This window comes from Physeter macrocephalus, chromosome 21 (assembly GCF_002837175.3).
Source record: "Physeter macrocephalus isolate SW-GA chromosome 21, ASM283717v5, whole genome shotgun sequence".
In the NCBI taxonomy this organism is placed as follows: domain Eukaryota; kingdom Metazoa; phylum Chordata; class Mammalia; order Artiodactyla; family Physeteridae; genus Physeter; species Physeter macrocephalus.
The window spans coordinates 30,632,318-30,659,613 of NC_041234.1; the positions used below are offsets into that span (position 1 = coordinate 30,632,318).

General features: G+C 39.7%; 2 protein-coding genes across 4 annotated transcripts in view; both read right to left on the minus strand.

Annotated features, from left to right (window-relative positions):
- Nucleotides 1–22,767, minus strand: part of CLCN5 (chloride voltage-gated channel 5) — a 47,770-nt gene extending 25,003 nt beyond the window's left edge. For both annotated transcript variants that reach the window (XR_008616355.1, XM_024116884.3), the window contains exons 1-3: nt 22,643–22,767; nt 3,037–3,191; nt 347–446 (exon numbers count right to left, since the gene is read on the minus strand). Coding sequence is in view for 1 of the 2 variants with exons in the window: in XM_024116884.3 (XP_023972652.3) it covers nt 347–446; nt 3,037–3,191; nt 22,643–22,715 (328 nt within the window). In the remaining variant the exon portion in view is untranslated. The remainder of the gene's footprint in view (nt 1–346; nt 447–3,036; nt 3,192–22,642) is intronic.
- An 11-nt stretch (nt 22,768–22,778) lies between these two features.
- LOC112062449 (H(+)/Cl(-) exchange transporter 5-like) overlaps nt 22,779–27,296 on the minus strand; it is a 106,379-nt gene continuing 101,861 nt past the window's right edge. For both annotated transcript variants that reach the window (XM_024116885.3, XM_024116886.3), the window contains exon 3: nt 22,779–23,456. In XM_024116885.3, the coding sequence (XP_023972653.1) occupies nt 23,248–23,456 (209 nt within the window). In that variant the 3' untranslated portion in view covers nt 22,779–23,247. The remainder of the gene's footprint in view (nt 23,457–27,296) is intronic.

Genomic DNA, 27,296 nt, shown 5'->3' on the forward strand with positions numbered 1-27,296 from the left:
AAACAAACAAACAAAAAAAAAAAACCCTGTCTCTAATAGAAAGGTTCTTCCTCAAGACAAGCACCAAAAGGCAGTACTAACAGCACCTTAAAATGGATACAATATTTTATAGCATACAAATGCACTTAAATGCATTTCCTCATTTAACCTCATTTATTTAAGGAAGGAGATGAGGTATTAGTACCTCTTTATAGACGGGGACATCAAGCTTCCCAAAGGCCCACGAGCAATTCCGTTCATGTAGGAAAACAGTAAAGCACAGCATTCAATTCAGTACATGACTTGGGAGAGGGGCACACCACAATTTTAGGAGATTTGTTTAGAAAGCTAACATGGTTTACCATACCTGATAAAAGCCCAATAAGTAGCATCAACAACCAGCCAGAAAAAGCATCGCTCACACTGTGAATTAAGGCCCATGTTGACTCCTTGCTTTTATTGGTAATCTAGGGAGAAATGAGGAAACATTGATACATTCTACACACACTCTTGCTTTTTTACCTCAAAATGTGCGATAAAGAAACACAAAGACAAACCTATTCATTGGGAATAGAGTCCAATTTAGAGTTACTTCTCAAATCTTTGGCTGAACCAACGCCACCGTGAACTTCGAGCTTTATTGAACCCTGTCTTACTGAACCCCACCTTCATCTCCAGTATTGCAATGTCTGCAAGTACCTTATTCAGGACTTTCCTATTAGCTGCTAAATTCTTATAACATCAATCTGTTTTGCTTATTGCAGCGGTCTCTTTCTAGCCTGGACATCAGATAGTCCAAAGATGGTCTCTTGACTCACAGCAAATAGTTTGTTTTTCAAAGAATAAACAAACACGGGCTTATTTGAGGGGTTAAAAGTACAATTTGTGGTTTTCTACCTGGGGCTGTGCTTCAGGTCAGGCAAATTCCAAGACTTGATACCACAAACCTCTTACTGTACAGTGATCACAGATGCTAAATGATATCAGGGATGATCTCTTTCATTTTCACAAACCTGCTGGGAATATCTGCAGCTTTCAAGAGGTGCAGAAACTTTTACCTTTTAGGTCCTAGCCTTGTCAACTTAACCCTTCAGTGCCCACACTTCAAAACCAAGCATTCTAACAGCTTTGTCATTAGTACTTCCCCCTTCTCTGTACCCCTATTTCTTATCTTTGAAACTGTAAGTTAGCTACCCCATCTTGATCTGCAGCAACATCACAAGTAATAAATTATTATAACATTTTAAAGGCAGTTTAAAATTTCATTTTGACTTATGACTTTAAGTTTCCAATTTAAGTGCTGAAAGTAGATGAGGTGACACTTTTCCTTATGACAGTGTTTCCATTCAGATGATGAACAGTTAATGCTAAAAAAAAGGTCACCTTTGAACATTTGATAAACATATTTTAATTGATTTTAAATTATTATTAGCTGATATAATGTGTCTCAGATGCAACCATTTTGATATAACGGGAAATGTGCCCTTGTCATATCACAGGTGGCTTTCACAACCTGAGTAACATGTTGAATAAGCAAATGGTGACAAACTGAACTCTGAATACAGATAGCAAAAATTCTAAAGCCGTACGATTCTATATTTTACAGGCTGCCTGATGAATTTATATAACAGAAAGAATATGTGTGTATGTTCCCAAATAGCAGGAATCTTATAAAAAACAGAATGTTTTATAGAGATCACTTTTTTTTTTTTGAGATCACCTTTTTGAGTTAGGAGAAGAAAACTCTATGGGATTATGACAAATCCAAGGACTACAAAGAAACTTCTCAAAACCTGTACCTGGGACAACCTGACTCCTGGGTTTAGGTGGTCTTGAGAAAGCCAGTCAGGAGCTCAGAAAGGAATGAAAAGTTATCTGAACCTGACTGCTCAGGAGATTCACTCAGGTCTGAGAGGAGGAAATCATGAATTCAGGAGAGAATGGAGTCAACTTAAAAATCGAATTTTAGGGCTTCCCTGGTGGCGCAGTGGTTGCGCGTCCGCCTGCCGATGCAGGGGAACCGGGTTCGCGCCCCGGTCTGGGAGGATCCCACATGCCGCGGAGCGGCTGGGCCCGTGAGCCATGGCCGCTGAGCCTGCGCGTGGAGCCTGTGCTCCGCAACGGGAGAGGCCACAACAGAGGGAGGCCCGCATACCACAAAAAAAAAAAAAAAAAAAAAAATCGAATTTTAAATTTGCAATCAAAGCAGAAATAGTAAGAAAGAAAAAATAATCATACTTACTGTTGGCTGAAGAAATGTTCCCTACTGAATCAGCATGACTGGGGCTGGGGCCCTACCTTTTGAATAAGCTCTCTATGTGCTCCTGACACAAACTAGAAATTGTGATTCCCTGATTTAAATGATACACAGCAATAAGTTAAAGGCAAATGACCTTGGCGGACTGCTCTGAGTTTTCACAGTACTTTGAAAAGAGAAAAGTAGGGAGATTATCTTGTCATATTCAAAACAAACTGGGCCATAGCTATAAGTACCATCTATCACCTATCATATTAATGTTGTTGATTTGAATTCGATTGGTCTTGTGGTTTTGTGTGAGTTGAATGCATAAATTTGCTTTGGTTTTATGGTTGTACAAGAGCTATAATAATCATAGGTTTACCCTGTAAGCTTCAGTAAACACTACAGCTCTGAGATTTTTTTTCTTTTATTCCTTTAAAAAGAGCCCATTTACTTCTCTTAGGTGTAAAAATCCTGCTTCAAGGGAAAACCATAAAAGAGAGATGAGATGGGGAAGGAAGATCTTTGAAATTTAATTTGGTTCCTCCCACCAACTTTGTTTTCACCTCTCTGCACAGGCATTTATACCCAAGGATCCTTTTCAACCACTTACTATCGGGAGATTGATCATCATTAAATATAAATGCTTTCCAAAATCATATACAAGATACCTTAAAAATAAAACCCTACATGTCCAACGGAAAACAGATTCAGCCACATCCAGGGTTGAGGGAAAGAATACATATAAAGAATCTATATCTTCAACTTCTTCTCCTGACGTTTCCTAACACTCACTCACAAAGCATCTTTCGTCTTACCTCTCGGTGCCTATCCCGGTCTCGAGACTTCTCTCTCACCCAATCTATTGTATTGAAATCATCATAGGTCCCCACACCAGGGATTGGCTCCTCCAAGAAGTCCATTATCCTATTTGAAGAACCTATTCCTCCTCCACCATTGTATGACTTGTCCTCTGGATTGAAGAGAAAACAGGCATTAGTACTTCAGACACTCTGGACATTTTTAATACCTCTTTTCTGAGAACCAAGAGGTGAGCCCTTAAACTATCAGATGACTACTGTTAGGGTGTGCTGATAAAGCAGAATAATCACCTGGTAGGAACATCCATCACATTCAGAAGTTTCTGTGGCTTAGGCACAAAACGTTGAGCATCTCGAGGCAGTGTGAATGGAAAGGGACGTATGAGAGCCACAGTACAAAGGAAGAATTGACAGGGGTTGAAGTTCAGTGGAAAAGGATTTGTGAAACAAAAAACAGGAGCTTGGAGCAGCTTAGGTATTTCAGTTTCTGTTCTAGGATGAAGACAAAAGGGTCAAAGGTCTTTGCAGACCAATCAAGTCAGAAACCATTTTACATTTATAAGGCAGTAATTCCATCCTCAGAGGTGGCTTTTGCCTGAATGGGGACTCCAAAGAAAGCATGTAGGTCTCTTCTAGAGTTAAGCTGGCTGGAATGTACATATTTCCCTTCCATAGGTATGACTTTGATTCCTGATGCCATGGGTTTGTGGAAACTTTTACTGAGTATGCCAGGACAGTCTAAGATTTCCAAGTAGAAATTTAAAGAAAAGTGCATGGCTCAGAGATGACATGTCCCTCCCTGATCCTTCAACTGGAAGAAACATATCCTTTTGGCCAACAATCACAGTCCTTCACCTGCTTCGTTTTTAGCACTTCTACTACAATTACTTAAGCAAATGCTTTATCTTCTTTTCTAGACTATAAGCTCTTTGAGGGTAGCACTATTATCTGATTTACCATTGCCTTCTCCAGTGTCTAGCACATAGCCACGACCCAATAAATATCAGCTGAACCCAAGTTTGTTTGATGAACAGTTGGGATGAGGGAGGAGTGTTCAAACTCAGAAGTTGCACTTACACAAGGTTCCTTAGTATTGCTTAACAAACTTCTTCAAAATATTTCCACAATCCTCTGGTGGAACAAGATTTCACTATTAAACACAAAATGTAAAACCATATTCAGGAATGCATGCAAATGCACAATGACGAAAAATGCAGAGTAATGCCATCAATGAACTCAACCAGCCACAGCTCACATTTGCAGCATCAACCCTGGCAGGGACAAAGTTCCATGGAGACTGTTTGTTGATGAATCCCTCTGCGAAGAAGGCCAAAGTGGGCCTGAGCTGACCCCCTCTTCCCCCATCCATAACCCCACCTTCACTCTAAACTCCTAATAGACAACTTGAGCACCCTCAAAGGATAAGTTTGAATTAACACCCAAGTTGCACCTGGTTTACAAAGTCTAAGTCTCCTGAATACCTAGTTCAGCGTACCTTTCACAAGCAATACACACATATGAAAGGAAAAGCTCTGCAGAATCCAAATCATAGTAAGGGTGGGGGTGGGGCGGGGTGGGGGTGGAGGAGGAGATGAACAAGTTAATCTTAAAACCCCTAACCAAAGTCCTTTCCATATCTTCAAGCATACCTGGCCGAAAAATGGTTGGCTGCTGAATCACCAGCCCAGCATTTCCTATCATGTCAGTGGCATACTGATAAAGATTAATGCTGGTGTGTTGTTTGAGAGCTTGGAGGGAAACAGCCAGCCGGGAAATGAGGGCAGAAAGAGACTAAAGTATGTGGGGCAGGGGGGAACCAAGCTGTTTCAATTCTCAAGACAAATGCTGACATGAACACAGGACACCAACCAACCAGAAACTGACTTTTTAAAGCAGGTTAATGCTTCAATTGAATTTGGTCTGGTTTGAATGTGCTCCTTTCAGGAGACATTTTCAAAGGATTTTGTGAAACTGATTTTTAAAAGCACCCAATAGTTACCTAACATTACACTGTATATCAAATGAGGCCCCCAGCTCGAAGAATATTAAGACGAAATGAAGATCTGCAACAAGCTTCCTAACAGGAAAGAAAAAAATCCTATTACATCACTAGGTAACATGAGCACTGCATCATCCTTCTTTGTAGATAGTCTCCTATTATAAATGCAAATTGTCAGGCAGCTCTAAAAGAGCAGGCAGTGATTAGAATCCGACAACAGACTGCTTGTGATTCTCCAGATCCCCTTCTCCCTGGGGTCACGCTTCGGTCCTTGGCCAGGCTCAAGTCTGCTTACCTTCAATCACAGCTTTCTTTTTTTCTGCCTCAAGGAAGAAATAACCTTGGCAGCCCGCATTTGCTCATTTAGGTTGAGGAGCTTTTACAGAAGGAGCCCCAGTCTGAACTGCTTTAGAGGGGCACTTGCTGCATTCTCTGCCTTTCACAGGAACAAACGCCACCTAAAGAACCACCAGTGTTCCCTGGCGGTCAGAATGTGATGTCACTGTTGGGATCACGTGACCAGACCCTTGGACCAGCCTTGGAGAAAGGAAGATTTTTAACCGAGCACGGAAGCCTTAAAGATGTAGTCTCATCTAAACAAATATCATCAAACTTGGGGCAGTCAGGTCAGTTCAGAAAACTGGGATCCAGAAAGTTTTAGTTTTCAGACCTCATTTAGCAGAAAATCTATGAAGGCAAAGTAGAAATATCGGAAAGCATTTAGAGTTACAGGGACCCTAAGTTTAAAAAAAAATGAGGCAGGGGAGACAGGCAAATACAGAAAGGCTTTTTTTAAAAGGGCACTGGATACCAATAACACAGATAAAATCTCACAAACATAACGAGCTAAATAAGTGAAATGAGTGACAGATGCCGGACACAAGAGAGCACATAACATGATTCTATTCATGTAAGTTCAAAGTCAGCCAAACCTAAATTATATCATTTTAGGACACAAATATAAGTGACTACATTACAAAGAGAAGCAAGAAAATGACAGAAGTAAAGACAATAAAGCCAGAAGTAAAACCAGAGGAGAGAGGGGGTCGCCATCTGGATGGAGCACATGGTGAGGGTGGGGCTTCTGGAAGGCTGGCAATTTTTCTTCATCTGGGCAGGGAGGGGTTACCTGAGTATTCATTCACATTATATTTTTTCTTTAAACTGTACACACATGTTTTATGTCTTTCTATGCACACATCATAGAGAAAATTATGAAAAACTGAACCACATATGAACTTACTATACAAAGTCAGTTCTTTAATACCACCTAGTAACTTTGAAACTCAGAAAGCAGTCAAGAAAATGAGGTGTGTTAGTGGTAGTGCTCTACCTAGAAAGCAACATCAAGTCTGATCTCTTTAATCCAACCTGAGTAAAAGTAGCTATTTCAGCCATGAAAATTAATTCACTACTACAGTTGCATTGTTTCAAGGCTTTCCCTTCTCTTGTCTTATTCCGAAGGCTATTTTTAAGCAGGTTTTATAAGCTGTGCAGTAAGGCTAGTCCAGTAAAGAAGAATGAAATTGCCATCTCTCACTATACCTACCACTGCTGTATGATATATAGGAAAGTTGTTCAGAGAGTAAATCCTAAGAGTTCTCATCACAAGGAGAAAATTTTTTCCTTTTTTCTTTTCTTCTTTCTTTTCCTTTTATTGTATCTATATGAGAAGATGGGTGTTAGCTGAACCTACTGTGGTAATCATTTCACAATATATGTAAATCAAAGCATCCTGCTGTATGCCTTAAACTTATACAGTGATGTATGTCAATTATTTCTCAATAGAACTGGAAAAAAGAAGAGAAAAAAACTGCCATCTCCGAACTCCCACTGTTGAACATTAATCCAGTCAGTGTGCTCCGATAATCAGACCTGAATGTAGGGCTTTAAAATGTTGTGATTACTCTCATCAGTTCTTAAGGCCCAATGCATCCTGAAATGTCAGTACAACAAAACCTTAGGAAATGTGAGGTGCTTCATGGAACCTGTATGCTTTTGGTCCGTCCATCACTATGATGACATCTCAGTCTCTTGATGAACTAACCTAGCACTAATGAGAAGTAAAATGAAGTGGCAATAGAGAGTATTGTGGCAAAGAACTAAAAAGCAAAACCTATGGCCCAAGTGTGACTGTCTTATACAATTACACTTTTAGAAAAGTATGTATATCTTACTTAGAGAGGATGACAGGGCCAACCTCACAAGCCTCCTTCAAAGTTATTCTTTACTCAATAGGATTCTGCCTATAGTATCTGAAGACCACTACAGAATTAACTTACTTTAATAAGATTTATGTTATCTTTTTAGATTATTTTATACTTTAAGATACTATCTTTTTTGGTACTTAAAAAGTGTATAGTTCTTCAATGTACAGTGATTGGATTGCATAACCAGTACCATGTCAATAACTTTTTTTTTTCTTTCTTTTTTTTTTTTTTTTTTTTTTTGCGGTACACGGGCCTCTCACTGTTGTGGCCTCTCCCGTTGTGGAGCACAGGCTCCGGACGTGCAGGCTCAGCGGCCATGGCTCATGGGCCTAGCCGCTCCGTGGCATGTGGGATCCTCCCAGACCGGGGCACGAACCCGTGTCCCCTGCATCGGCAGGCAGACTCTCAACCACTGCGCCACCAGGGAAGCCCCAGGTCAATAACTTTTGATGAAAGTTCATGTTTTTCAAATATTCCATCAGTGCTTCTAGGGGAAGAACTTTTTTATTCCATGTAAATTTACCTCTTTTGAAAACTAGAGGGCTGATAGCCATGACACAGTCCTCATACTAAAATGAGATTTAATTACAATTCAGATTAAGAAATGAGGCACTGGATTTGCAGCAACGTGGGTGGACCTAGAGATTATCAGACTAAGTGAAGTAACTCAGAGAAAGACAAATAGCATATGATATCACTTATATGTGGAATCTAAAAAATGATACAAATGAATTTATTTACAAAATTAAAACAGACTCACAGACATAGAAAAACTTATGGTTACTAAAGGGGAAGGAGAGGGGGATAAACTAGGAGTTTGGGATTAGCAGATACACATTACTATATATAAAATAGATAACCAACACGGACCTACTGTGTAGCACAGGGAACTATACTCAATATTTTGCAATAACCTATAAGGGAAAAGAATCTGAAAAGGAATACACATACACACACACACACACACACACACACACACGTACACACACACACTAAAATTACAATGAGAATTGTTGTATTCAATTTTGGGGCTGTAATTTATGCAATTGCTTTTTGTGATTTTTTTAGAAAAGGAGGCACCTGTGTTACTTCATTACTGTAAAATTTTCTGAACCAAAATTTGGTGAATTTTAGTAGTCAGTCTACCTCACTTTTTGCTTATGATTCTAAATTGTTTTAAGTTGTGTTTACAGTATGTTCTTGTCCTTTAACTTGGTGAATGTAGTAAAATTCTCTCCCACCCCCCCCAAAATATATATGAATCACTTTGCTGTACACTAGAAACTAACACAACATTGTAAATCAACTATACTTCAATTTAAAAAAAAAAAGAAATGAGGCACTGGTATTCAGAATTTGACATTATATTTCTTTTACTCTTTTCTACCCCTCTATTCCCTTCTCTGCCAAATTTGTAATCTCTAGCACATGTTTCTTTATACAGACTGCCAGGTCAACATATTATTATGGAAATAAGAGAAAGAAATGCTTACCAATTTTTAATGCATCCTATGATAAAACAGCAATGATATAGTTAATATTTGGGGACAAACAGAGTTATCTTTGTGGAACACAGATCTGATCAGATCATTTTCTGTTTCTAACATGTTAGTGGCTCGTACAACGTTTTTAAAACTTTCAACATAGGAAGACCACTTAATGAGCATTTGGCACAAGTGTGGACTAGGAATTATAAGATATTCATTATAAATTTTAGAATAGGAAAAAATCATTTTATTTTTTTAAATAAGTAAATTTTTAAAAAAAGAGAGCAGTGTTGTTTAGAAAGAACGATTTTGAAATATTTTTCCAACCACTTTGGAAAAATATATTTTTAAATGTATAATAAGGATGATGACAATGACACTACTAATTTTTTAAGGTTTTACCAATGAGAGGGATGAAACTGCTTGCACTCTTTCACAGAGGTATCTATGTCTGACTTGATGACAAACAGCTTAAGTTGTGGGTCTTATTCCACATCCAGCTGGTTTCTTTTCTTAGCATTTTTATTACTTAGTAGAAAGAAATATTAATGTCATAAAACTAAGTTGTCAAGAATGGCAGTAGAGATTATTCCATTCAGGACCAACTACTGAGGTACAAAGAAAGTAGTAAAACGCAAAAGTCTTTTCAAAAAACAGTGTATTAATAGTTAAGCTTCTTTAGATAAACAAGGACCTACTGTATAGCACAGGGAACTACAGTCAATATCTTGTTATAACCTATAATGGAAAAAAATCTGAAAAAGAATATCTATATATTATATATACACACATATATATATATGAATCACTTTGCTGTACAACCTGAAACACTGTAAAACAACTATACTTCAATTAAAAAATGGTAATTAAAATAAAAGATTTAAGCTTCTGGTGTGTAAATACTCTACCAAGGGAAGAAGAGTAAAATTAAACAACGACCCTAAATATCAGATTGGGGTGCTTATTAAGCAACTCTAGATTCTTGCCTCTATATAAAAAAAAAAAGTAAAACAGGTAAGTTTTGAAGGCATAGTGTGCCCTTCAAAGTAAGTTATATTTAAAATGATTTAATGCTCTAGCAGGAAAATGATTCAGGTTAAAGTACATCTAGCTCTTAAATGATAAAAGTCCCCCGAAAGCTAATCTGGATTGCTTGAGTCTGGGAAAAAAATGTACAAAAAACAAGTCAGAAAAATAAGTCAACCTTGAAACAGCTTTCCCGGTAAGTTACACTTAGGTCTAAAAACTTAATTAATGGGTGTTTAAAAGCACACTGCTTGAATGAGGAGGCATATAAATGAATGTATTTAGCTCATTTTCCTTTATGGAAACCACTTTCTAATTTTTTTTCTAAAAACCACATGATGCTTAAAACTGGAAAACCCCTTAAAATACAAGAAAATAAACTCCAATTTGAGAATAATGTTTATTTCAATCCCTAACCAATATGCTATTAGACATTTCCCTGGGGAGCTGAACAGTAACTGATTAAGTGAATTAGTTAAACACTAACAAAGACACAAGGGGAAAGAGGATAGAAGGAAACCTCGTGCACCCTGAAGTACTGCTTTAGTGATAACCACAGCTGCATGAGGGCTCCCTTATTGGCAGCAGCCTAAAGAAAGAAATAAGCACTCAAAGAAATGGAGCAGGGCTATTGGTACACATCACAGGACTTGAAAATAGTTCCATTTTTAGAATGTATTTCAGTTTTTACAGGGATATATTGTATTTTTGCAAGGCTAAAAGCACATATACAAAAAAGTCAACACTCGACCTAGCACACATCAGCAGATATTCATCCTACAATCTTTTAAGCTGTACCTTCATTCAACAGCAAGTACTAAGGGTCTATTATGAGCCACTTCTCACTTCCATACCTGCACCCTTTTCCCTTCTTGTATTGGTTCATCCATTCCAGATCTCCCAATAAGCCATGAACCCTTTCACATTCCATTCACCTCTACGTTTGAGAATACATTACAGTTGAAGCCCCAATAATTAGTCAACATTTTTAGGACCTTTCTATCAACTTGTGCCTCCATTTTGCTTCCCCACTTAATGAAACCCAGTGGCTGAAAAGCAAATGCTTTTTATTTCTCTCGGCCACACCACCCTGCGGCTTACAGTATTGAACCCAGGCCCACAGCAATGAAAGCATGGAGTCCTGACCACTGGACCGCCAGGGAATTGCCCAGAAAAGCAAATGTCTTCCTATGTAAGCCCTGTAGAATGTCACAGGACCATGTTATGTTTTAATATACTACCTTAGTTTGGCCCCGGGACACTTAATACAGGGCGACTATTCCATTGATACACATCTGTACAGCCATACTGGTTGTTAAATAGTGAAATACCTGTGGCTGTAGATAAATAACTACTCTTTCCCAAGGACTCTCCTCCCCCACAACCATCCCCCGGAGGCTCCTGAACTTTCCCATGATGCAGCAGCTGGAACAGCAGGAGGCTCCAGAACACTACCCGCAGTTATATCTGACATCCAATCTGACAGGTCAGTGCCTGTGTTGTTTTGACTGTCACCATGCACCCATTTCATTTAAGGACTGACTGCTTGGTTCCTGCTCATAGCACATTAAAATGTGAAGCTGTCTAAGAGGCAGGAAGGACAACAAAGAGGAAACTCTCTATCCCAGCTCTGCTGAGCTAGACAATCAGAGAGGTGGTGAGAGAGGTGGGGAACCGGACTGCAAAAACAATAATGAATCTATGATATGTACTATTAAAATGAAGTGTGAGTGCCATGAGAAGTATATAGGAAGGTGGGGCATGGGAGAAAGGGATAGGGAAAAGGCTTTCGAGATATGCGTGAATCTAGATTCTTATACCACCTTCAGACTCCTTGGTTCCCATTGGATACAGCTCTGCCCCCACTGGGTTGTAGACATTTGCTTGACAGTGTGCCTTTTATGCCTTCTATTCCCAGCATCTGCTCTAATGTGGAAGTTCCCCACCCAAATCACTTTCATTACCAGTGGAGCCAGGGTGCTAACTGCCAGAGTTACCAGTGTTAGGAAAAATAGCTTGAGGAGTATGGCTTGGTATCTGCAGACCCCCACTGTACAAAATCAATGTAGAAATAGAAGTAAAGGGGACAGGTTTGACAATGTTGCTGAGAGGGTTGTCCACATAAAGAAAATAGCCCTCTGCTCCATTACTTGCTCTTCATTCCTTCCTTCTCAAATTTATACATAGAAGGGACTGACAAGAAGACTGGTAAATGTAATGGGTAGGGAAACCCTGCTCTAAAATGCACATTCCATACCAGAGTATTGAGAAAGCCTTTGGCTAGCACGATCCTGTGTGACTAATTGTGCTTATTATTTTAGAAGCAGCATTTCTCCAGTTCTTCTATACTGAGTCTGCATTGGTTTCTCTCTATTAATCTCCAAAAGGAAGCTGGGGACAAAAGATTAGCAACCATTCTTTAGCAGGGGAAAAAACTTCAAGAGAGGAAATACCAAGTAGGAAATTCTTCTTGGATTCATGGGAATAGTGTAATGTCGTGGACAAACAAAAAAAAAAAAACAAAAACAGTTAAACACACACACACACACACACACACACACATATATATATAATCTAAGAATTGCTCTTAAGGAAACACTTGTACCTGTGCACACCAATGTATGTATGCTATTCACTGCAGCACTGGAAACAATGAAAGAGTCCAGTAATGGGGACTAGCATAAGGAAAGAAGTAGACTGATGTGTACTGAAATAGAAAAATCTCCCAAACTTACTATGTGATAAAAGCAAGTTACAAAATAATAAGTAGACTTAAAAAAAAAATTAAAGTGTGTGTCTCTGTGTTAACCGGATAGAAAAAGAATTGAAAGGGTCATAACTGAGTTATTTTGAAGGGTCATAACTGAGTTATTTTGAAGGGTTATCTCTGGAGTTGGAAGTAGTGAGGGGACTTTCACATTTTATATACATGTGTATTGTTTGAACAGTGAGGTGTATTTATGTGTTATATAAGTGTTTCTAAAAAGAAAAATAATGATAATGCAGCTAGAAGAGTAGAGACAAGACATTGCAAAGGGAAGCCTTCCATTCTGAGAGGCAGACCACTGGGGTATTTAGAAACAAAGCAGGTGACAGTTTCTGAAGAACACTAGGAGGAAAGCACCAAGAGGAAGATGACTTACTAAATTTTTACATGAAAGTCAATGGGAGGACTTCCCTGGTGGTGCAGTGGTTAAGAATCCTCCTGCCAATGCAGGGGACACAGGTTCCATCCCTGGTCTGGGAAGATCCCACATGCCGTGGAGCAACTAAGCCCGTGCGCCACAACTACTGAGCCTGTGCTCTAGAGCCCGTAAGCCACAACTACTGAGCCCGCATGCCGCAACTGCTTAAGCCCACGCACCTAGAGCCCGTGCTCCACAACAAGAGAAGCCACCGCAATGAGAAGCCCGCACACCGCAACGAAGAGTAGCCCCCACTTGCCGCAACTAGAGAAAGCCCAGGCACAGCAACGAAGACCCAACGCGGGGAGGGGAGGGGAGTGGGGGAGGGGAGGGGGAGGGGAAGGGAGGGGATGGGGGAGGAGAAGAAAGGAAGGAAGGAAGGAAGGAAGGAAGGAAGGAAGGAATTGTGATCAGACCCATTGTCCAGCAGTGAGAAGATACAGATTCCAACCCTAGCTCCATACCTCACTAACTGTGTCAGCCTGGGCAACTGTCTTAATCTCTGTGGGTTTCAGGTTCCCCATCTGTAAAAATGAGGGCATATCAGCATGTATGATTTTTACAGTCCTTTCCAACTCTCATACTCTATAATTTTAGCAATGATTATTTGTGGGTCATTCGTACATTGTATTGAATGACTTCTGAGAAGACATTAGCTTTGAGGAATTCCAAATGGTATTTTGATTGCATAGTTATCACAGAATACCCTTCTGGCAAGATCAATAAATGGTACTACCAATCCTTAGAAAAGTAAGATTCAGCTGAGCAGTGAAGTAGAGCACAACCTGGGACCCAACACTTCCGGTCTGTGCCTAACTAGAGCTATACCAACATGGCCACGGTACCTCTGGAGTACCTGCTAGCCACAGACCATGGAAACACCCAGCACACACTCCTGAAACATCACAGCAACCCTCTCCTCTACCACATAATGCCATAAATTGGAACAAGGTGAGGTTCATAATAATCCACTCAGGATTTATTAGAGGCCAAACGTCCTCTAATTTTTTTCTCCCTTTGAGAGGGGACCAAAGTGGTCTCACTAATTAGAAAATAAACGCGGAGCTTCCAGATTCAGTTCTGGCAAGTAAAAAGCTCAGAAATTGTCTTGCTGTACACTTGAAACTAATACAACATTATAAATTAACTATACTTCAATTAAAAAAACAAAAAAGTTGTTGCTCGCATTCGTACAGCAAGAAAAAGCTAGACAAACTGAAAAATCAGTAACTTTTCTTGGACCCACCGGAGAACTGCTGCAAGGGAAACTCTGACCCCCAAATCAGAAGAGACAGGCTTATCCAAAAAGACACAGAGAGATCTGCTTACCTGGAGTAGAAACCGCTAAAACCATAACTGGTAGGGCTACTTAAACGGCAACTTTGACGAACTGCTGAAGGCTGTGTGTGGACTTGTGTGAGAGTAAGGAACTCCTGAGCCTATACTTCGGTGGGTTTTATCTCCAGGAACCCTACCAAGTTCTCAAAATGAAGAGCTAAGAAACATGTCCTCTTAGCTCTGAGGAAGAGAAGTGAAGAGCTATCATTGTGAAATAGGCCAGACCTGTCTCTGTAACAAAGGCCTAGGCTCCAGGGGAAAATACTTTGCCTGAGCCTTATCCCAGTTGGGGGAAGGGCATTCTTCCCTCTCCAGCCCCAACCCGACCCTTCTAGTCTCACCTAAGGGAAAAAAGCAAAGTCAGTAGGGGTCTGAGCTTCCTGGAAATGGGCTGGGAATGCTGAGGTCAGAGACAGGAGTAGGGGGCAGGGAGAACAAAAAGTTATACCACCGGATTACACTTTGTGAAGGTCAAAGACACAAGACACAGGTCCAACAGACACTGCAATTTAATCAGAAGATTATAAAATAACCTGCTCCCCCATATCATACAACCGTACCAATGGGGCTCCCATATCTTAATAACAGTGGATTACAGCTGCAACACACAGAATCTCTTTCAAGGAATTGTACTTAAGGAAACTCAAAATCAAGAGAGGACACAAAAACAAGGACACTACAGGAATTTAACCCCTGGCACCAATAATTACACCAAACATTAAACAAAGCCCAACTCCTAGCCAGTTTAACATAAATCCTAACACAAGGGAATTAAACTAGAAACCAATAACAGAAAAATAGCTGGAAAATGACCAAATACCTGGAAATTAAGCAACATGCTTCCAAATAACCCATGTGTCAAGTCTGAAGACAAATTTTAAAACATTTTGAAGTAAATGAAAATGAAAATACAACATAACAAAATGTGTGGGATACAGCAAAAAGCAGTACTTAGAAATTTATAATATTAAATGTATATATTAGAAAAGAAGAAAGAGCTAAAATCAAAAGATCTGAACATCACCAAAGAAGACATACAGATGGCAAATAGCAAATGAAAAGATGCTCAACATCATTTGTCATTAGGGTAATGCAAATTAACAACAAGATCGCACTACACACCTATTAGAATGGCTAAACCCTAAAACACTGACAATACCAATTGCTCACAAGGATGTGGAATTACAGGAACTCTCATTCACTGCTGGTGGGAATACAAAATGGTACAGCCACTTTAGAAGACAGTTGGGCAATTTCTTATAAAACCAGACATAGTCTTACCATATAATCCAGAAATTGCATCTATATATTTACCCAACTGACTTGAAAACTTACGCCCACAGGAAAACCTACACACAGATGTTTGTAGCAGCTTTAGTCATAATTGCCAAAAGTTGGAAGAAACCAAGATGTCCTATAGTAGGTAGGTGAATGAATAGACAAACTGTGGTATATCCGGACAATGGAATATTATTTAGGGATGAAAAGGAATGAGCTATCAATCCACACAAAGACATGGAAGAACCTTAAATGCATACTGCTAAGTGAAGGAAGCCAATCTGAAAAGTCTATGTACTGTATGATTCCATGTATAAAGACATTCTGGAAAAGACAAATTTATAAAGATGAAAATGGATCAATGGTTGCCAGGGGCTCAGAAGAAAGGGTGCTGAATAGGTAAGACACAGGGGATTTTTTAGGGCAGTCAAACTACTCTGCATGATACTGTAATAGTGGATACATGTCACTATACATTTGCCAAAATCTATAGAGCTTTACAGCACATAAGAGTGAAGCTTAATGTATGCAATTAAAAAAAAATCCCAGGATGGAATGCAGAATGTGGCAAAAGAATCCAATTATATTACAAATTTGTGAAACAGCCTCACTAAAGGGGTAAAGGAAAAAGATGCTGACCCAAGTAACTGGAAATGAGTGGAGTTTGTAAGACTAAAGGCAAAAGAATTTTGTATAAGCACTTTACTGTAGTTGATAAAGTAGTTTCCCACGGAGGGTATGGGTTAACAATTTGAAACCATGCATGTACACTGGAAATGAACAGTTAAATATTGGATGGTGGATGGTGGGAGCCATGTTTCTCACTACCTGGAGGGGAAGGTTACAGACAAGCAAAGGGAGGAGGCAAGAATGATCCACGTGGTAAGGGATTACAGTTAGAGACACCAGTATGATCTCATGTTTAGCTTAATATAGATGCAGATAGTTACATACAGATAATCTATTTACAGATATGTGTAAATACGTGGGTCAGTATACACATATATTTATATTTTCTTACTGAGAGGGCCTAGAAGCAACAACGCCCCAACAGAAAAAAGCACACCTCGTGCCCAGATCTTGGTTTCTAATACCAATCTCCGCTGAAAGGAACTAGGGCTCCTTGGAGAAATGGCTGATTCTAGGACTGAGGCAGGAAATATATAACATGGGCCTGGAGCATATTGTAGTGCCAGAAAGTAAGTAAGTGCTCAAGAAACCTGCACAGTGACAAGGGTATATCAAAGGGAGGCAGAGCCAATTGAAAGAGCTCCAAATGCAAAGTTAGAAAAATTTGAATAAAATAAAGTAATAATGGATTATAGCCCAAAGTATTAAACAGATGATCCCTACTTATATAAATAAGTGATTGAATAAATAACTGAGAAAGAACAGAGAAATCTCCGATGAAGAACAATTCCAAATAGTGTCTGTAGATACTTCACCCTCAAGGAGGTAGAGAATAACTTCCTTATTCTTAAGTGTCAGCTACCGGGGGCTTCCCTGGTGGCGCAGTGGTTGCGCGTCCGCCTGCCGATGCAGGGGAACCGGGTCCGCGCCCCGGTCTGGGAGGATCCCACATGCCGCGGAGCGGCCAAAAAAATAAAATAAAATAAAAATTAAAATAAATAAAAATTAAAATAAAAATAAAAATTAAGTGTCAGCTACGCAGTGACTTCCTTAACCAAAGAACACATTATGGAAAGGATGAAAAAAGAGTAACTTCACAGTGGAGAAAACTGACAAACACTACCTCAGCCACGTGATCAAGGTGAACATCAGCAGTGATGAGTCATATTGATGGTATATACCTTTGATATGATGTGGTAAGAATGACACTTTACCTCTAGTCTTCTTCCCCCAAACCCCAGTCCAATTATAAGAAAAACATCAAAAAAATCCCAATTTAGCAACATTCTACAAATACCTGGCCAGTAATCCTCAAAACTGTCAAGGTAGGTCATCAAATGCAAAGAAAGTCTAAGAAACCATCACCATCACAGCCAAGAGGAGCCCGAGGAGATACAACGACTAAATGTAATGTGGTGTCCTGGATGGGACATTAGGTAAAAACTCAATAGACCTGAATAAAACATATACTTAAGACAAAAATACAAATATATAAATGGGGGAGAGATTAGAGGGCATACATTCTGAAATCTGACCAGGTATTTTCCCATTAAGGAACCTAAAGGAAGCCTTTAAAGCCTGTGGACCATCATCACAGGCCTCATTTTATGGGGTCAGCATATTAAAACAGGTGAGCTTTATGGTCCCACAGAGCTTTTGATAAGGGCTACTTTTTCTTTTTTTCAAGCTCAAAAAGCAGTGATAACAATTGCCGTTCTCCTAGGCTAAGTGTTTAGGGAAGTTTGAATATTATGAGGGTGACGGTTCCCAAATTCCCTTTCCTTCTCCTCCTGGCACCATCCACACAAATGAGTCAGTTTGGGAGAGCCTAACTGAGATGATGAAGGGAGGATTCTCCATGAGCTGAAGCCCAAGATGTTTTCTGTTTCTCTCTGAAGGAATACTATGATCTTTCTTTACCGAGGGGCAGAACAAACAACTGTTTCACAGCTTCCATGGTGGATTTCATGCACCGTCATGTTTTTCATTTTAAAAGTTTTTCCTTTCCCTGGGACATCGGGAGGTTATGCTGAGGCTGGCATACTCCACCTGGGCTTTGAAGTTATCTGTGACTCTTCTGGTTTATTCTCCATGTCTAATTGGTCCTATTGATCCCCACTCTGAAATTTCTCCAGAACTTATTCTTTCCCCCTCTCCATTTCCTGCTGCCTTAATTCAGGCCTTTGCTCTTTTGCCTAGATTGTTCAAAAATAACAGTTTTACTGGTCTTCCAGTCTCCAGAATACTCTTCCCCTGAATCTATCTTCCACACTGCCATAAATTCTCTAAAACACCAATTTGATCACATCATTCCTCTGCTTTTAAATCATTTGGTGACTCCTTGGTTACAAGATGAGGTCCAAAAGCACAGACAATCTGGACCCCACCTAGATTTCTAACTAGATCTCCCAACCTATATCCTGCTCCAACTCTCAGCATCCCCACCCTTGGACTCTCAGGCCTCAGACACACAGACTCTGTTTCTTGAGCAGAAGACGCTCTCTCATGCTGCTGTGTGCCTTTACCTGTGCTGCTCTCTCTGCCAGGAATGTCTCCTCATTCTACAGTTAGGGAGTAGCAGCAAGGCATGCTAGGGAGAAAGACAAGGAAGCGAGGGGGAAAAGAGAATCGAAAAACATTACCAAAATAACACAGTTCGTATCTGGGTGTTCCATAAATGAATGAATTGCTGAATTGCTGACCAGGAGTTCCAGGCTGCGGAGGCAGGCAAGTGAGAACAGATGCACTATGAGAATAGCTCTGAATTTTTTCCTGTTACTCAAACACTTTTTCTATTTGCCTCCTCCTCCCCTTCTTTCAGATCTCTGTGTTTATGTTTCTTCTAATTTACAGACTACTATAACACTACCTCAGATGCATTTAACCATGCCATGCATAATTTATTTATACATTACTCATAAATCAATCCCTCCAGCCATCTGGAAAACAAGAACCACTTCTACTGCCTTTCAAGCTCCTTTTAACTAATCTTTTTAGTACGTGCCATTGTGCCTCGTACAAAATGTAATATTTTATGCACAGTTTCACCACCAAACATCAAGGACTTTATGACCTTTTTTTTCTGTTGTTGTTGTTGTGTTCACTAGGAAATCCCATGCGAAAACATTAAATAAAATAAGAACAATTAAAAAGCAAAGCAAGAAAATTATATCACTATGGAGTATTGTATGTAAGTGGACTGATTTTTGTGTGTGGCTCATGGAAAACAGCCTCATTATTATACGGTCAGACCTTGGAAACCACAAGTAGTAATTCTCCTGTAAAGGCTAGTGAAAAGTGGTGAAGGACTGACTACTCACGTAAAACTATATTCCACAATCATAAGCAAGGTCAAAATCTCGTCTGCCTCAGTTTTCTAGTTTATTAAATAGGAATAATGGATACTTGCCCCAATCACCTACCGAGAGCAACGTGAACACTGAAAAACTACTTTGGTCATACAGATGCCATATGAAATCATTTTTCATTAGAAGCAATGATGATAACTAAGCTAAACCACTCTGGTTTAGCCAGAAGGCTTAAGTAGAGGTAGCCAGTTTAAGCTTATGGATACCCTAACTGACCACTTCACTAGAGCCAGTAATTGGTATGACTGACTCACTATGGTTGTAAGTACTCATAAATGGACATGATACACACATGTCCCTTTTATATTAGCAGGCAAATAGGAAAACCCACTAATTACCAAACCATGAGTACCTTTCTTTTATGAACTTTAAATTCAGGGGCTCTCTTCTACTGTCACTGCCCTGAGGTACCTTTACCAGGCAAATTTCTTGTTATCCTTTTGAACCTGTGGTTTTCTTACCTGTATATTCATCCCAAGTTGGGCACCTCCCCTCAGAGGAGCCTTCCCTGACCTTTCCAACTATTGTGGTATTCCCCAGTTATCATCTATTGTCATTCAGTTTATTTCCATTCTCATACTTATCACAATGTGTAATTAACTAGGGAATCTGTTTATTTACCCAACTAGATCTAAATTCCAGATCAGCTTGGATCTTATCTATGTTAATCCTGCCACTGTATTCCCAGTGCCTACAGCAGTACCTGGTTCATACCAGGTGCTCGAAAAGTATTTGTTGAATGAGTATGTGAAGGAGTTTTGTCCTCACAGTGACAATAAGGTTAATTCAAACTTCTTAGCATGACATTCAGGCCCCAATTTACTTATTTGGGCTTATATTCTGCCTTTTTATACCTCTGTATATTATGCCTCTTGCTATCTCTGTAAAAGCTTGCTTTCTGCCTCAAATGCTCTTCCTCCTACCAAATAACTTACCTTTCAAGGCCCTTCTCAAACACACCTTTTCTGTGAAATTTTTTCCAATCCTACACACACACACACACACACAGAATTCGTCCTCTGCTAAGTCCTTGTAATATAGGGTTATAATAGACATAATAATGATGATGATTATGATAGCTAACATTTTATTGAGCATTAACTCTATGCTGGGTACATAAGCACTTTATATGTTATTATCTCATTTAATCCTGAAAACAACTCTTAAGAGGTAGGTAGGTACTATCATAAGTACTTATGTGTCTGTTAGGCTAGCTAGAATCAACTTCATGAAGGCAGGGATGGTGCCTTAAAGCCTTGCTAATTCCCAGAACCTAGCAAAATATCTGTAATGTCATAGGCCCTTAATACAAATTTGCTAAATAATGAATTCTGACAGTAGTTTCTTGTCCCCTGATTTCACTTTGAGAATGGCAATCCCAATCACTTAAAAAGAACCACACAATAAAGTATATAAATTTAATCTTAAAGTGATACAGTCCTTTCTAATTACAAGGAACTCAGAAGTCATAAAAGAAAAAGGTTATATACCTAGCTATACAAAAATTTTAAAATATTTGTAGATTAAATAAACAAAGTTAACAAAGGCAAACCAGAAAGAGAAAATATACATATTCAACCTACATTAGACAAAAGATTAATAATAATAATATAAAGGGCTCTTATAAAACAATAAGAAAAGATAATCAGCCCATTAGAAAAACAGGAACATCATATGAACAGGAAACTTCCAGAAAAAGAAATTTTTTTGGCCAGACCACACAGCTTGTGGGATTTTAGTTCCCTGACCAGGGATTGAACACGAGCCCTCGGCAGTGACAGTGCAAAGTCCTAACCACTGGACCACCAGGGAATTCCCCAGAAAAAGAAATTAAATGGTTAATAAACATGAAAATATGCTCAAGCTCATTAATTTTAAAAAGTGAAAATTAAAACAATAATAGGGATGTATTTATTTATTTATCATATTGTAAAGATGAAAAAAGAATTATAATATTTAGCACCAGCAAGGCTGGTGAAAGGGGAGATAAGCACTCTTACACACTCATGCTACAGAAATGCTCTCATACACTTAAAAGATACACACACACACACACACACACACACACGCACGCACATGGCTGTCCACTGTGGCATTGTTTGTAATAGCAAGAGATGGAAGCAACTGAAATGTGCATCAATAGAAGCTTGGTTAAGTAAACTATGGTACAACTATACCATGAAATTGTATGCAGCCAATGAAGAGAATGACGTTACTGCATAACCAAATAATAGATAAGGGGAATTCTCATTTTATAAATATATTCCAGATAGTAAGAAAACAACTATAAAAAGGGGAAAGGATTTGAACAGACACGTCATCGAAGAGGATATAAGGTTGGCAAATAAGCACATGAAATGATGTTCAACATCATAAACCATTAGGGAAATGAAATTAAAACCATGATGAGGGCTTCCCTGGTGGCACAGTGGTTGAGAGTCTGCCTGCCGATGCAGGGGACACGGGTTCGTGCCCCGGTCTGGGAAGATCCCACATGCTGCGGAGTGGCTGGGCCCGTGCGCCATGGCCGCTGAGCCTGCGCGTCTGGAGCCTGTGCTCCCCAACGGGAGAGGCCACAACAGTGAGAGGCCCGCGTACGGCAAAAATGCAAAATGGTACAGCCACTCTGGAAAATGGTTTGGCAGTTACTTACAAAGTTCAGCATACATTTATCACACAATCCAGTGATCCCACTCCAGGGCATACTACTCAGCAAGAGAAAGGAATGAACAACTTAAATGAAACTCCAAGGCATTAAGCTGAGTGAATGAAGTCAGTCTCAGAAGTTGAAACTATGTGACTCCATGTATATGACATTCTCAAAAAGGAAAAACTATGGGACAGAGAACCAATCAGTGGTTACCAGGGCTTGGGGGTGGGGGAGGTCTGACTACAAAGGGTAATAAGAAGGAATTCTTTGTGGGTGTTGAACTGTTCTGTATCTTGTCGGTGGTGGTGATTACAAGTATCTACGCATGTGTTAAAATTCACAGGACTGTGTGCCAGGAGATAAATAAATGTTATTGTATGTACATTGGAAATAATTTTTTAAAAGATAAATTGTCATCAGCAGTAATGATACCTTCTATTTCTCCATCTAAGGGAGGAACATCATCTCTCATGGAGAAATCCATAGCTGTCCCTGGTATGTCCATCAAGTCCTCATCACTGGAGCTGCTCTGGAAGCTATTGAAACTCCCCTGCTGAAAGCCTGGAGCCTGTGCTCCCCAACGGGAGAGGCCACAACAGTGAGAGGCCCGCGTACGGCAAAAATGCAAAATGGTACAGCCACTCTGGAAAATGGTTTGGCAGTTACTTACAAAGTTCAGCATACATTTATCACACAATCCAGTGATCCCACTCCAGGGCATACTACTCAGCAAGAGAAAGGAATGAACAACTTAAATGAAACTCCAAGGCATTAAGCTGAGTGAATGAAGTCAGTCTCAGAAGTTGAAACTATGTGACTCCATGTATATGACATTCTCAAAAAGGAAAAACTATGGGACAGAGAACCAATCAGTGGTTACCAGGGCTTGGGGGTGGGGGAGGTCTGACTACAAAGGGTAATAAGAAGGAATTCTTTGTGGGTGTTGAACTGTTCTGTATCTTGTCGGTGGTGGTGATTACAAGTATCTACGCATGTGTTAAAATTCACAGGACTGTGTGCCAGGAGATAAATAAATGTTATTGTATGTACATTGGAAATAATTTTTTAAAAGATAAATTGTCATCAGCAGTAATGATACCTTCTATTTCTCCATCTAAGGGAGGAACATCATCTCTCATGGAGAAATCCATAGCTGTCCCTGGTATGTCCATCAAGTCCTCATCACTGGAGCTGCTCTGGAAGCTATTGAAACTCCCCTGCTGAAAGCCTCTGTTATCCATGGCTCCTGTACAGGAAAAAAAAAAAACAAAACAGGAGGCTTATTACAATGACTTCCAAGCCCCTTACCACTTATTCTTTTTTTATTGTGGTAAATACACATAACATAAAATTTACCATTTAAACCATTTTAAACTGGCAATTCAGTAGCATTTAGCACATTTACAATGATGTGCAATCATCACTATCCATTTCCAGAAATTTTTCATCATCTCAAACAGAAACTCGCTACCCAGTAAACATAACTTCCCATCTCCCTCCCACCCCAGCCCCTTATAACCTCTATTCTCTTTCTGTGTCTGTGATTTGCTGATTTTGGATATTTCATATAAATGTAATCATATAAGATGTGGGCTTTTTTTTTTTTTTTTTTGCGGTACGCGGGCCTCTCACTGTTGTGGCCTCTCCCGTTGCAGAGCACAGGCTCCGGACGTGCAGGCTCAGCGGCCATGGCCCACGGGCATAGCCGCTCCGCGGCATGCGGGATCCTCCCAGACCGGGGCACAAACCTGTGTCCCCTGCATCGGCAGGTGGACTCTCAACCACTGCGCCACCAGGGAAGCCCAAGATGTGGGCTTTTGTGTCTGGCTTCTTTCACTTCTCATAATTTTTTCAAGGCTCATCCATGCTGTAGCATGTATCAGTACTACATTCCTTTTTAGAACTGAATAACACCCATTGTATGGATATACCATATTTTATGTACCCATTTATCAGTTGATGGACATTTGGGTAGTTTTCACCATTTGGTTTACCACTTATTCGTATGTCCTCTTTCGTGCTCTTATTTTGAGAGTATAGACATACAAACTACTTAGCATAGTCAGTTACCCTCCAGATATAACATACCGCTACCTTTACCATGTAGTTGATATTGGTTTTTTGAGAACCATTGCAAATAAGCAAATCAAATGAGGACATGCATACAAAACTCATGGGAGTTCACAAGTAAATAAAAATTTGAAATAAAAACTAGACAGCAGTATTGAGAAATGTGCTAGCCATCTGGAAGTAGAAAAATATTATTTTATGCCTCTGGCTCTCCCAGAGTTCTTAACACAATATAGATGCACCGAAATACTGGGAAAAAGAGGCATACTGTGCTGTTCAATGTTGTTCCCTGCTCAAGAATTTAATATTAAAGATGAAACACTTTCCACATCCCAAGTGGGAATCTTCAGATCATAAAATTTTATTCAAAAAATTCTTAGTATATTGATCTTTTTTTTAAAAAAAAACAGCATTACAGCCAACTTTATCTAGCCCTGCAGCACCCCCCCTGAGTTTTTGATGAAATCTTGATCAAGTTTCATAGTCAGCAAAGTTCTATTCGATTAGGCAAATAATCCTTTTTTTAAAATTTCATTCATTCATTCATTCATTCATTTTATTTTTGGCTGCGTTGGGTCTTTGTTGCTGTGTGCAGGTTTTCTCTAGTTGCCGCGAGCGGGGGCGCCTCTTCGTTGTGGTGCGCGGGCTTCTCATTGTGGTGGCTTCTCTTGTGGAGCACGGGCTTCAGTAGTTGTGGCAAGTGGGCTCGGTAGTTGTGGCTCACAGGCTCTAGAGCGCAGGCTCAGTAGTTGTGGTGCACAGGCTTAGTTGCTCCACGGCACGTGGGATCTTCCCGGACCAGGGCTCGAACCCGTGTCCCCTGCATTGGCAGGCAGATTCTTAACCACTGCGCCACCAGGGAAGCTCTAAATAATACTCTTTTAAGAAACTTCTTACTCTGGGTTATCAGAATTATGTGCGAGAATGTGGTAAAGACCAAATACGTTAAATTAACCTTTAGGGGGACTTCCCTGGTGGTCCAGTGGTTAAGCCTCTGTGCTCCCAAAGCAGGGAGCCTGGGTTTGATCCCTGGTCGGGGAACTAAGATCCCACATACTGCAACTGGAGAGCCCATGCACCACAACTAGAGAAGCCCATGCACTGCAATGATGACCCCGCGCAGACATAGTTAATTAATTAATTAATTAAAAATTAATTAATTAAATGTTAGGCCTAAAAAATTGGAATCACAGCAGTTAAATATTTTAAATATTGAGCATAAAGGAGAAAGAACCAACATTTAGCAGGACTTCAATTAATTTTCAGGCCCTGGGCCATGCACTTAAAGTGAACTCTTTCACTTAATTTTTCCAGCGTTCCTAAGCTGTGGCATTAGCACTCCTAGTGCAGATGAGGAAACCAAAGCTCAGAGAGACTAAGTAACTTGCCCAGTTAGTGTTTTTAAAAGATGGTAAGCTCCAAATCATGTGTTCAATTTCACAACATCTCACGTATGATAAAGAGGTCAGCCTGATGGAGGAGGTCAGCATGAGTGACATTTATGAACCACCTATTATGTATGAAGCATTGTGGGATAGTGGGACAGATACAGAAATGATGCTGGGTAGGCCAGATGAGATGAAGATTGAGAGGCAAAGACTTGGGAGTTATCAACATCAAGGTGATGACTGAAATCAAGAGAACAGATATTCTAAGGGAAATCTGCCATTCACTTATGGATAAGGATGAATATAAATAAAAGAAACACATTCTCAACAACCTTCTTTAGTATACACCAATAGCTTGAACTCTGTGCAGACATGAATCTAAACAACAGGTTCTCCAGGAACATTACCATGCTTCCATGGTGACGTATGGTCAGGTGGAGAAGGTAGGGTCATTTACCCAGAGGTACTAATAATTTAGAAAATTATCTATCATAAAACCATTCCCTCAGCTACAAAACCTCTAACCTTCCTATGTGGATCAAATGTTACCTAGGATACTAAGAATCCATGCTTTGCATCTTCAGCCCAGCTCCCTCGCTGCCAGCCAATCCTTCATCCCCGCTAGACTCTTCCTCCTGCTCTATCCTGCTTCCTTCACGCCCCTTCTCTGAGCACACCTGCAAAAATGCACTTACACGAATTCTTCTGAATTATGATTCTAAGCAAGAAGGTGACAAAAGCGGCCTCTGCCGCCGCTTCCAAGTCTAACCTGACTACCGCAGGATCCTTAGCAGGTTTTTCCTATTACCAATGATACATAGGAAATTCTGAATCTCTCAGTCTTCCCTCCTGGCATCCAGGAAGAAGTGTCTTTAATCTTTATTTAAGAAAAAAATTAGTCTCTCTACTTTGCTCTTGATCTGACTGAGATAACAGATCCTTACCTGCCTTACTCTGAGTTACTTTATCTTATCCTTTAATGAAACCTACTATCTCTAGCCCTCATCTCTATCTCAAGCTCCAGTCCTTAATTCCCAAGAATTCCATTTGACACTTCTGTTGCTGCTTCAAACTCAACAGGATGAAAATGAAAAACAAGCAGAAATAACATTAGCCTAAACACAAATAACAAAATCCAAACAAGGCATGTTTCCTGCCCTCACCCCTCACATCAACTTTCCCTTTTAAATGTATGTGGCATCAGAGTCAATAGTTGCACTTAATATTTGTCTAATTCTGGGATTTACTACGTTCAACGAACCTATAAAAGCAATCTCAAAAGTAGGTATTCCAAAAAAAAAAAAAAAAAAAAAAAAGTAGGTATTCCAGGTTTCTAGAAATCTTAATGGAAAACGAGCACCATTTTAGCTGATGAGAAGAACTTGAGAGATTTTTTTTCTATTTAAATTCATCCAAGGCCCGTGAATTCCAGTGACTAGCACTGAAAGTAGGCAAGAAAATTTGCAAAATGATGCAGAACGCTTTCCCTCTCTCTGCACTGGTTATGTGCTTCATTCAGGAAATGATTTAAAATACACAGTTCCAGCAACTCTACATTAGCCACACAAATCATAGGAAGAAAAAATATGGGGAGTCCAAAAATAATTTATATTTGGCTTTGGAATATG